This window comes from Vanellus vanellus (genome assembly GCF_965231255.1).
Source record: "Vanellus vanellus genome assembly, chromosome: 5".
NCBI lineage: Eukaryota > Metazoa > Chordata > Aves > Charadriiformes > Charadriidae > Vanellus > Vanellus vanellus.
Genome location: NC_138910.1, coordinates 18,886,674 through 18,898,970, shown reverse-complemented (window position 1 = coordinate 18,898,970; position 12,297 = coordinate 18,886,674). Strand labels below are relative to the sequence as shown.

At 58.9% G+C, this 12,297-nt stretch overlaps 1 protein-coding gene across 1 annotated transcript; it reads right to left on the bottom strand.

Moving 5' to 3' along the window:
• Positions 1-9,907: 9,907 nt before the first annotated feature.
• Positions 9,908-11,559, bottom strand: INHA (inhibin subunit alpha; the record flags this gene model as incomplete). The annotated part of the gene is made up of 2 exons (XM_082484282.1): positions 9,908-10,641; positions 11,295-11,559. 2 exons carry the CDS (start codon positions 11,557-11,559, stop codon positions 9,908-9,910), a joined length of 999 nt encoding a protein of 332 aa, XP_082340408.1.
• Positions 11,560-12,297: the final 738 nt, after the last annotated feature.

The following is a 12,297-nucleotide window of genomic DNA, read 5'->3' as shown; positions in this document are numbered from 1 at the left end:
GGAATCAGTGGGGCTGGGGACCCCTGAAGGCTGGGGCTGGGTCCCCAGGGCGGCAGGGGTCAGCGGGAGCGGGGGTCACTGGGCGGGCAAGGGGCTGGCGATCCCGGGGATGGGACTGTGGCACAGGGGACCCTGGTGGGGGTGGGGGGCATTGGAGTCCCTGGGCAGGGCAGGCTGGGGCGGAGGGGACCGGGGACCCCAGACAGGGGAACCTGGGGTGGGTAGGGCTGGGGGTGTGGGTGTAGGGCCCAGCCAAGGCACACAGTGGTGGCCCTGAGTCGTGGCGTGGCCGGGAGGCGGCGGGTGGCGTGGCCCCCTCGGCACAGAGCTGGTCTCTGGCTACCTGCCCTTGGGGGGGCCCTGCCCCGGGCAGGGGGAAAGCTCTGCCCTGCCCACTGCAGCTCCTGACCCACGCTGAGGTCTGGGGCACGGGGCGGTATGCTGCTGCCGGGCACGGGCTAAAGGCAGACACAAAGCATCCTCCTTCCAGTGGGGTGGTGGGAGAGAGAGGGCCTCGCACTGGGGAGGCAGGGCAGCAGCGAGACCTTGCAGGGTGCTCAACCGCAGGAGGATGTTGGCCCTGATGGGCTGGGTTTGGGTGCCTGGTGCCAGCCCGTGCCACCTCCCACGGCTCAGCCGGGCTCTGCCAAGCACCGGGATACCAGTGAGAATGTGTCCCCCATATGGGTGCTTGGGCTGGAGGAGCTTTTCTGTTTAGGCGAGGTTGCTGGGAAGGCAGGCTGAGCTAAGCCAAAAACATCCTCTTATTCTGGACAATAGTGGCACGAGTGCAGCAGGAGCCATCGTCCGCAGGGACGTGCCCTGGCCAGAGCTGATGGGACAGGGCTGGCCAGAGGGCAGGCGATGCGTAGGGGAAGCTGGGGTCTCTGTGGGGACACGTCCCCTCCGCTCGCCTGGGCAGCCCTGCCACCTGCTGCCCTTGCATCATCTCGTGTGCAAGCTGCTGAAACCGGGGGTGGTGGTGGGGTGTCTCCTCTTCCGTCTTCTCCTTTGGCCCAGAGCTGTGGTGTGGTCCTCTGTCGTGGTTTGGCATCAGCCAGGAACAAAGAACCACGCAGCCGCTCACTCGACTCCCACAGCTGTGGGAAAAATCAGCAGAAAAGGGCAAAACTCGTGGGTTGAAATATTATAATTTAACAGAACAGACAAAGGGAAGAAGAAAGAAAAACAATAACACCGAGAAAGGAATATAAGAACGAGATTACAGTACCGCCGCGCAGCGCACCGACAGGACTCGCACCGACCGGACCTGCACTGCCACAGCCCGCCCCCGAGTGGCGACTGCCTCCCTCTCCCCGGCTAGCGCCTCTTATAGCGGGGCATGGGTCAAGTTGGATGGACTACTTGCCTCCCCTGCCGGCTCCTTAGGGAAATTAACCCCATCCTTGCCCGAACCAGGACATTATCCACCCCTCATTCCATACCATCTATGTCATGCCCAGATCTTTCAGTTCCCATAGTCTATGAGCCATCCCTCAAAAATGTCCATTAAGCTCACTTTGTCCATGACGGTAGGCTCCATTGGTGAGAACAATCTCTCAGGGCACATAAGATGGTGTGTAGTGCTGAACTGGTGGGTGCTGTATTTGAAGCTCGTGACTGGGGAACCCAATGCAGTCCATGCCCACGATCCACAGGTTGAAGATGTCGATCTCAAGGAGATTGCTGAGCGCCAGCTGCTGAGGCCAGTGTACCTGATGCCGTCCATGCCCACAGTCCACAGATTGAAGATGTTGATCTCAAGGAAATTGCGGGGCGCCAGATACTGAGATCGGTTCTTATTACATCATTGTGCACTTTACTCAGTCTCATCAAAGTCCATCTGTCATTGATTTGGGTGATTCTTCTGTAGTACCATTGATAGCAATAATAATGATAACATACACCAGCAAGGTTATTTAACATTTAACATCATAAAATTTATTCATTGGCTATTCTCACCCAAAATCAAATCCCCATGAGGTACACATCGGACCTCCCCATCCTCTCGCATCACCCACCAAGTGCACCCGGGTCCTTGTGCAAAAGCAATCCCACGGATGGGTTTGCCTTTGCCTGAGGCAGGGCTAACCCAGACTGTCTTCCCTAACATATTCTTCATATGCACTACAGGGACTTTATCCCCTTCTACTGTACGTGGAAGTTTTGATTGGTCAGGGCCAGCTCGATTGGCAGATCCCCTGGTGTTAACTAACCAGGTGGCTTTTGCTAAATGGGTATCCCAATGTTTGAAGGTCCCACCCCCCATGGCTCTCAGGGTAGTCTTTAGCAGTCCATTATATCGTTCTATCTTACCCGAGGCTGGTGCGTGATAAGGAATGTGATATACCCACTCAATGCCATGCTCTTTGGCCCAGGTGTCTATGAGGCTGTTTCAGAAGTGAGTCCCGTTGTCTGACTCAATTCTTTCTGGGGTGCCATGTCACCATAAGATTTGCTTTTCAAGGCCCAGGATAGTGTTACGGGCGGTGGCATGGGGCACAGGGTATGTCTCCAGCCATCCAGTGGTTGCTTCCACTATTGTGAGCACGTGGTGCTTGCCTTGGCGAGTTTGTGGGAGTGTGATATAATCAATCTGCCAGGCCTCCCCATACTTATATTTTAGCCATCATCCTCCGTACCACAGAGGCTTTAACTGCTTGGCTTGCTTAATGGCAGCACACGTTTCACATTCATGGATAACCTGTGCAATAGTGTCCATGGTCAAGTCCACCCCTTGGTCACGAGCCCATCTATATGTCTCATCTCTTCCTTGATGGCGTGAGGCATCGTGGGCCCACCAACCTATGAATAGTTCACCCTTACGTTGCCAGTCCAGATCCACCTCAGCCACTTCAATTTTAGCAGCCTGATCTACCTGCTGGTTGTTTTGATGTACCTCAGTGGCCCAGTTCTTGGGGACGTGGGCATCTACATGATGTACTTTCACAACCAGATTCTCAATCCGGGCAGCAATGTCTTGCGACAGTTCAGCAGCCCAGATGGGCTTACCTCTGCGCTGCCAGTTGTTCTGCTTCCACTGCTGTAACCACCCCCACAGGGCATTTGCCACCATCCATGAATCAGTATAGAGGTAAAGTACCAGACATTTCTCTCGCTCAGCAATGTCCAAAGTCAGCTGGATGGCTTTTACTTCTGCAAACTGGCTCGACTCACCTTGTCCTTCGGTGGCTTCTGCAACTCATCGTGTTGGACTCCACACAGCAGCCTTCCACCTTCGATGCTTTCCCACAATACAGCAGGACCCGTCAGTGAACAGGGCATGTTTCTTCTCATTTTCTGGCAGTTCATTATATGGTGGGGCCTCTTCTGCACACGTCACCTCTTCCTCTAGTGATATTGCGAAATCTTTGCCTTCTGGCCAGTCCATGATCACTTCCAGTATTCCTGGACGACTGGGGTTTCCCATTCGAGTTCGCTGTGTGATCAGTGCAATCCACTTACTCCACGTAGCATCCGTTTATGGATGGGAATCACAGAGTCTCGGTTAGTGCGATATTGCCGTCGATGCACCGTTGTGGTAGCAATCGGCACCTGTTGTTCTTTGACCCTCAACAACCCTACCACAGAGGGGTCCTCTGAGAGACCAGGCAAGGTGGATAACTGTTCAATTTCTTCTGTCTCCAAGGCAGCTATGCCAAAAGCCCACCAGTATCCTTTTGGGTCCTTGAAGTATCCTCTCCTGAGATAGTCTATGCCAAGGATGCATGGAGCCTCTGGGCCAGTCACAGTGGGATGCTTTTGCCAGTTAGGCTTACTTCAGCTTCCAGTACAGTCAACTCTTGGGATCCCCCTGTCACTCCAGAAATACAAATGGGTTCTGCTCCTCTGTAATTTGATGGTATTAAGGTGCATTGTGCACCAGTGTCCACCAGAGCCTTATACTCCTGTGGCTCAGATGTGCCAGGCCATCGAATCCACACATTCCAATAAACCCGGTTGTCCCTTTCCCCCACCTGGCTGGGGGCAGGGCCCCTCTAATCCTGATCATAGTATACGTTACTCACTTGTTGCAGAAATGATTTGGAAGTCCCTTCAAGAGGATCGGAGGTAAGATCAGGCCTTCCATTCTGTCTGGGGAGCTGTCTGCTGGAAACAGGAGCTGCACTTTTCCTGGAGGGATCCCCTTTTGTGATTGTTCTTCCTTGCAGCTCACGTACCCGTGTCCGTAGGGTCGAGGTAGGTTGTCCATCCCACCTCCTCATGTCCTCTCCATGGTCATGCAGGTAAAACCACAGGGTGCCTCGTGGTGTGTACTCCCTATAGTCTCCCTCTTGAGTAGGGAAACGCCTGCTCCTAATAGCTGAGATGTTGGCCTGTACAGGTGGGGAGTAGGACATACTCTCTTCAAGTTGCTGGACCTTCTGGGACAGTTTCTCCACAGCTGAAACGAGGGGGGAAGATAGGCTTTCTTCATATTGATGGAGTCGTCCAGCCACCTCATCCACCATTGGTCCCTCTTCATCTCTCCATTCCATCACTGGCAGGAGTTGGCATATGATGATGGTGCGCTCCGTACAAACTTCCGCCATATGGGCCTTGTGCACTGGACTTCATCAGGATCTGTGGGTAACTGCGCGTTATCTGGGTCGAAGTAAATCATCTCTTGTACGGCTAATTCCCTTAGGTACTGGATACCTTTTTCCATGGTGGTCCACTTGCTTGGACGACATAAAACATCTTCACTGAAAGGATACCTTTCCCTTACACCTGACAGGAGTCACCTCCAGAGGCTGAGGGCTTGTGTCTTTTTCCCAATGGCCTTGTCAATGCCCGCCTCCCTAGACAGGGATCCCAGCTGCTTAGCTTCCCTGCCCTCTAATTCCAAGCTACTGGCCCCGTTATCCCAGCATCGGAGCAGCCAGGTGACAATGTGCTCACCAGGAAATAGACTGAAATCTTTTCGCATATCTCGCAGCTCACTCAGGGATAGGGATCGGGTGATTGTCTCTGGTTCTGTCTCTTCCTCCTGTTCCTTTGATGGTCCTGGTTCATCATCATCCTTTACTATGCGAACTGATTTCTTGGTGTATTTCTTCTTCTGTATAGGAGCAACTGATACTGGCACAGGTTGGCTGTCCAGTTCAGCTGCAGTGCCTGCCACCGGGGTTGGAGTAGCCACAGTGCCTGCCACCGGGGTTGGAGTAGCCACAGTGCCTGCTGGTCTGGTTTTCCCCTCTTTCCCCTGAGGGTCCTGCATAGTACTGAGCAGTGTTTGGTAGATACTGGCCAGGGCCCAGCACAGTGCCATAAGTTGTGCCTCTCTGGAATAGCCACAGCATTTTCCTTTCAAATATTCTATTACTTTATCAGGGTCCTGTAGTTGTTCAAGGGTGAAGTCCCAAACCGTTGGAGGTGAGAAGTTCTCTAGATACCTGCCCATGTTCTCCCACATCCCATGCCACCCCGACTATCTGGCCTTGGGACAGATCTCTGAGTGGTAGTCTTAAACAGTTGTTTTACCCTAAAAAAGACTTGAAAAACATTCAGGAGGCATAGCAATAGGAACATGCTGGTTTGAGCATCCCAAGGATATTCAAAATCTTCAAGAGGTGTTATACGTGGCCCAAAGGAGAAAAGAGCTGGGGAAAGTATCTCCCCCTGTTTCTCCCATAGATTGGGTGTGATTATTGATAACTTCTGAGAGACGGTAACCAAGGTACGGACAGGACAGCAATACTGCATAGAGGCTCCAACAAAGCCACTTGAATAGTGATGTTACCATATCATAAGCTGATATCGCACAGGACAGCAAAATGATAGTCCTGATCCCTCTCCCCGAGATAACAAACAGCATCAAGGGGAGTACATACAGCGTATAAGAATTTACATAACACAGCCATGTAAACAAACAAAGCAACATTGTAACCGGTGACTATTTTACTAATAGGAGAAATGCATATAAGAAATCCGTTTTAACAAGCTCTGGTCAGATCTGTCGTTTTTGCAACCCTTCGAGCCCCACGTTGGGCGCCACAAAGGACTGTCGTGGTTTGGCCTCAGCCAGGAACAAAGAGCCACGCAGCCGCTCGCTCGACTCCCACAGCCGTGGGAAAAATCGGCAGAAAAGGGCAAAACTCGTGGGTTAAAATATTATAATTTAACAGAACAGACAAAGGGAAGAAGAAAGAAAAACAATAACACCGAGAAAGGAATACAAGAACGCGATTACCGCACCGCACCGCACCGCACCGCACCGCACCGCACCGCACCGCACCGCACCGCACCGCACCGCACCGCACCGCACCGCACCGCACCGCACCGCAGCCCCCTCCTACCCCGAGTGGCGACTGCCTCCCCCTCCCCGGCTAGCTCCTCAAATAGCTGGGCATGGATCACGTGGGATGGATTACTTGCCTTCCCTGCCGGCTCCTTGGGGAAATTAACCCCATCCTTGCCGGAACCAGGACATCCTCGTAATTTCCTCCCCGATCTCCGGTGTCAGCTGCTTCGCCGGGACTTTGTGCAATTCCTCGGCCGCCCCACGCTGCCCCTCCCCATCGCTCTCCCGCTCCTCTCCACCCACCAGCACTGGCCATCGGGATGCAGGGTGCTCTGAGCACTGGCTGCTGTGGGCTTTGGGGGCTCGTAAGGATTAAGGGTCGGGGGCCCTGCAGGAAGGAGGGCACAGCACGGAGGTTTGGTGGGGCAGAGTGATTCTGCGTCTCTGTCAGCCCTCGAGGAAGAGCTCTGTGGGGTGCAGAGGACCTGGCTTGTGGGCATGTGGTGGGGGATGCTGCTCGGGGGACCCCCTTTGGCCGGGGCTCGGGGCTGGCAGCTGCAGCGGGCCAGAGGGGCTGCCGTGTGTTGCCTTCCTCCAGGGGCCCGTGGACCCCCGTGGGAGGGTGTGGGTGCTGGCACAGGGTGCGGCGCTGGTTGGGGACCTGCCCAGGACCAGGTGGCAAACGGGTGCTGCGGTGCCAGGGGCGAAGGAGGTGGTTCTGTCCCATTCCTGTCCCCTCACAGTGCCCAGCTGCTGCTGCCCCACGCTGCCGTGTTTACCCTGGCTGTGCTGACTCTTCCCCCGGACGTGTTCTGCGGGGAACAGGGACGTCGCAGCCTTTCCCCGGGTACCCTCCACCCACCTGGCTGGCGGCGGGGCGGGAGCAGGATGCGGAGGGGAGTGCAGGGAGGAAGCGCTGGGCAGGGGACGTAGTTTTGGGATGTCTGCCTGGGCAGGGCTGTATTTGTGGACCTGTGTGTAAGGGAAGGGATATCAGTGCTGGGAGAGGGAGAGTGGCAGAGCTGGGGTGGCAGCTGGTGGTTTGGGGGGGCCCAGTGAGGCGCACACTGGTTTGCTCAGTGCCCGTTTTCCTGACCCTTCCCCGCAGGGTTTGAGCCACCTGACCTGCACTTGCTGTGCCGCTCGCTGCTGGAAACCGCTTTTCTCTTCGGGCAGTACCTGCTGTACCGCTTCGAGGTGAGCCCCTCCTACGTCTGCAGCCGCAGCCCCTGCCCGCACACCGTCAACTGCTTCGTCTCCCGCCCCACCGAGAAGACCATCTTCCTCCTCATCATGTACGCTGTCAGTGGGCTCTGCCTCTTCCTCAACCTCTGCAACCTCATGCACCTTGGCGTGGTGTGCATCCACGACGCCCTGAGCCAGTCCGATGGCCCCGTGCTCCCGGCCGGTGGCAGCCCCGCACCGCAGTACCCCAAGAAAGCCCCCGGCGCACCCCCCACCTACCACTCGCTGAAGAAGGAGCCCCCGCAGGGCTGTGAGTGCCACCAGGGACGATGGCGGTGTCTGCCGGAGCAGCTGCCGCCGCCACCGTGGGATGGGCAGCCTGCCAGGAGCGCGGGGCAGAGGGTGACACGTTCCTGCCCGGTGGGGCGGGCTGGCCGAGCAACCCTGTCCCAGTGGGCACCAGCAGGGATGGGGGCCTTGGGGGACATTCCTACTTAATTTTCAAAAAGGGAATATCTTATTTTTGTACGTTTTTATACACTCATCAGCGTGAGCACCCTGGCATTTTTATACTTCGGTCCTGATCCCCTTTCCCCTCCGCCATCTCCCATTTCACCTCTTTTCCTCTTCTTGCACCCATTTCCCTTGGCATCTTCTCCTCACGCCTCCCTTCGCCCTCCCATGCCCGCTGCCACCCGCAGCTCCATCAGCCGGTGCTGTGCATGTACAGCCCACGCTGGCGATGCCGATATTGCCCCTGCGGTGTGGAGGTTTGAAGGAGCCAAGCCTGGGGAGGGTCCGGCTGGCCAGGCTGAGCCGTGGGTCAGGATGCCGGGCTGGCATTGCACTTGAAGTGGAGGGGACAGTGGCGACTGAATGGGAGGGAGGAGGGGTCCTGGCGGTGCCGATGCTGGAAGGTGCCGGTGTGGCTGGGGGGGTGCCGTGCTGCGCAGCATCCTGGCACAGGGGTGCAAGCCACGGGGCTGGCGTGCTGGGAAATGTCTGTGCAGAGGGCAGGGGCTGTCCTTCCCGCCGCCTCCGCCCTGTTCCCAGCCGTCCGTCCGCCCTTGGACCAAAGCCCATCCCCTCCTGCTCTTGGCCGTGGGGCTGGGACCCCCCTGCGTGGGGACAGACCCTGGTCCCATGGCAGGATGCGGGGGGATGGGACACATGTGTCACCCTGAGTCAGGCTCAGCCGGGAGCCAGCGGGGCATTTCTCATCATCTCAGCCTGGGTCACGCGGGGAATTTTGTAGCGTTGTTTTTTACTCAGAAATTATTGTCACTGTTTTTTTCTTCTTTTTTTTTTTTTATATATCTATATTAGTAAAGGCTGGAGACATTTTGTACTCAACTGCTGCATCCGGTCCTTTGGGAGGAAGGGGTGGGAAGGGAATCCTGCGCAGCTGGACTGGGGCGGGCAGCGCCGCCCGCTTGCCCTGGGACCTCCCTGCTTGGCCCCGGGGTGACTCAGTCGTTCCTACCGTGCGGAGGCGGCTGCGGCCAGGGCAGCCTCCATCGGCCTGGTGGAGCAGCAGGATTGCGCTGGCTGCGTTCCCGTGCGGTCCCGTCCTCAGCAAGGGGCCCTGTGAGGGGCTTCCCCACACCTCCCCATCCCGCTGCATCCTGGAGCAGAAGGGATGCTGCCCTGCCCTGCGTTCCCCTGCCCAGAGGTCAGATCAAACCCAGCCATGCTGTGCCCTGGTTTTGGCCAAGACATCCCAGTCCCCTCTCTGGGACACCGGGTAGGACCCAGACCCCTCTTGCAGCACTTTGCCTGTCCCCTCCCTCTGGCCGAAAGCCACCGGGGAGCTCACATCCCACGGCACAACTGCGTGCTGCCTCCACGGCTTGCCTCTGATGGAAGCTGGTGTTTCCGGGCTGTTTTGGTAAAGGGAACAGGTTTATTTCACTCATCCCGTTAAGGTTTTCAACAAGCCATGCCGTAGGGAGAGGGCTCACTTGCAGCGCTGTGCGTGCCACCAGCCCCGCCACCCGTGCGAGGTCCTGGCACGGGCTCGCCCTGGCGCATCCCGATCCCTGCGGCGACAGCCTGGCCCTGCCTGGGAGCACAGGGAGGCCATGGCACTCCACAGCAGGAACGGGATCTCAAGTCTATTATTGGGAGGGGGGAAAATTGCTGGAGGGGAGCGGGTGGGGGGAAACGGGGGGCTGAGCTGGTTGCAGACAGCGGGTGGGCTTCGGCAGGGGGTCGGTGGCTGTGCCTGTCCCAGACCTGCCGTACCTTGGCTTGCTCCAGGATGGGGACTGCCGCGGGGCAGGTCTGGCAGCGTAACTGTATTGGGGACAACCCAAAACTCCGGCTTGTGCAGAGGAAGGTGACACAGCCCAAACCCCCCCACGCACACCCCCCCCCCGCCAGGCCCTTCTGGTCCCTGCAGCATGGGGCCGGTGGTCCCCTGGGCCGAGCGACTCCTCCGGGGAGGCATCACTCTCCGGGGCCGGGCTGCAGGATGCCCTAGACGCAGGTGCAGTCCTGGGCCAGGATGTTGGGCACCGTCTCGTACTTGAAGGAGTACCCACCGTCGGAGGTGGTGCGGACGCGCAGGGAGCGCATGGTGCCGGGGAGGGCAGCGCAGCAGAGCTGCACACCCAGCCGGTGGCTCAGCCCGTGGCCCTCGGCACAGCTCCCGTGGCAGTAGTGGAAAACGAAGCTGCTGGGATGCACGATCCACTTGTCCCAGCCCAGCTCCTCGAAGGAGATGTTGAGGGAAGCCCGGCGGCAGTTGGTGTGGGCGGCCAGGTCCTCGGACGGGCGCTGCAGCAGGCTCAGGGCGGCCGGTGACCAGGGCACGGCGGAGCGGCGAGCCCTCTCGCTGCCCTTCGCCCGGGTGGTGGCCACCAAGAAGGGCATCTTGTCCCCTTCGGCCAGGCAGGGGCAGCCGGGGCAGCGCACCAGGAGCACGAAGAGCGGCTGCGAGAGCTGGGGCAGCAGCGCCGGGGCGAAGTGAAACACTGTCCAGTGCTCGGGTGTCCGCACCGCCGTGGCCGTCACCGGCATGCGGCCCTGCGGCGACAGGGTCAGCACGTCAGGGGCTGAGTGGTTGGGGGCAGCCGAGGGACCGGTGTAAAACCAGAGCTGGGCAGAGGTCACCGCGCGGCTCAAGGTGTGCGCCGAGGGCTGGAAGAGGTAAGTGAAAATCCCTTCTTCCTCCAGCAGCTTGTCCGGCTGCATGGGCTCGCAGGGCACGTCTGCGGGGGGACAAAGATGCTCAGGGTGCGTGCCCAAACCCGGGGAGGGTCCCTGACACTAGGAGGGAGGTGGGGTGTCGCAGAGGGTCCCCAGGGTGCTGGCAGGGCACACAGCGGCCGGCACAGGCTGTGGCAGGGTGCGGAGAAGCTGGTATCTAGTGCTACGCAGCAGCCGCTGCACTGCGCCCCGTAGCTGAGCCCCGCTGTGCCCTGGGCTGGTCCATTACTGCTGCCCCCGTCCTCCAGCGTCCTGTCCCGTAGCTGGGCATCCTGTCCTGTTGCTTAGTGTCCCATCCCGTTTCCCAGCATCCTGCCCCATTCCCTAGCATCCCACCCTATCCCACCCTGCCTTCTCCTCAGCTCACCCCATCTCTCCGCATCCCACCTGGCCCAGCTGTTCCCCAGCCTGTCCACCCTCTTGTGCCGCCTGCCCTCTCCCTCCCTGTGTCCTGGGCTGCTCTGCCTGTCCCCGCTGGCCATCCCTTTCCACCTCCTGGCTCTCCACCATACCTCCCATGCCCCAGCCTGGTGTACCCTCTTTCCCCTCTCCCTAGACCCCCTCAGCAGCCCCTCCATCCTGCTGTATCCCCACTATCCAAGCCCTGACCCTGCTTCACCCCACCGCCCTCTCCATCCCGCCAGGGCATCCTCACCTGTGGAAGGGAAGAGGATCACCTGGGAGGTGTCCTCCAGCTCATTGAGCTCAACTTTGGTGTTTTCAAGGACGTCTCTCCGGTGCACCCTCCTCGCCTCCTTCTGGGGCTCCTCCTGGAGAAGCGGGGGGTTCAGATGCTCCAGCACCCGAGCCCGCACCTTGGCCAGGATGAGCTGCCGATCGGCACCAGCCCCGGTGCAGCTGGCCAGGACGGCGGTAGGCAGCAGGGCAGGCAGCAGGTGCAGGAGGAGCAGCATGACCATGGGGCGCGCAGCGGGCCGGTGGCTCGGGGGGCTCTGCCGCGGGCTCCTGCCTGCCTGCCCAGCCCGTCTGCCCGTGGCGCTTCCCCTGGGGCAGGGTGGCATTGAGACCTATCTGACACTGACGCAAACGTCTGCTCGCCGTGAATATTATCTCTGGGCAGCGAAAGCGCTGAGACGTCTGGAATGCGAGGACTGCAAGGACAGTGTGGTCTCGGGGGGGATGGCGCTCACGCGGGGTAGCAGAGGGGGGGGGTGATGCTGCCGGGGGCAGTGGGTACGTGGGGCTGAGGAGACTGAGCTGCAGGCAGGGTGCTGCCAGGAAGGTTCTTCTCTGCTGCCAGTGCTGGGAGGGGGCACCTTGGGCAGCCTTTGCAGCTGCCAGTGCTGGGTGCCCTCCGTGGTGGAGGAGCTACAGATTTGGGGCTTCTGGAGGGACAGTGGGTGGTGGCAGCGGCTGTGCACAGCAGGAACATCTGGGCAGGGACCTGATGGGGTCCAGATCCCGGCAATGCCCCAGTGTGGGTGTCTACACTGGGGGTGGCAGGCAGGGCACCCTCCTGCCAGGGATGGCTGGGACACATCAGGGTCACAGGGCAGCTGGAATGTGAGGACAGGGCCCTGGAGAGGGTGGCTGTGGCATCTCCAGGGCAGCCTGGAGGCTGGCGAGGTCCTGGGGACATGAAGCAGGAGGTCCTCATGCTGTCTGGATCTGGAAAAGGCTGGACCAGCTTCAGGAGA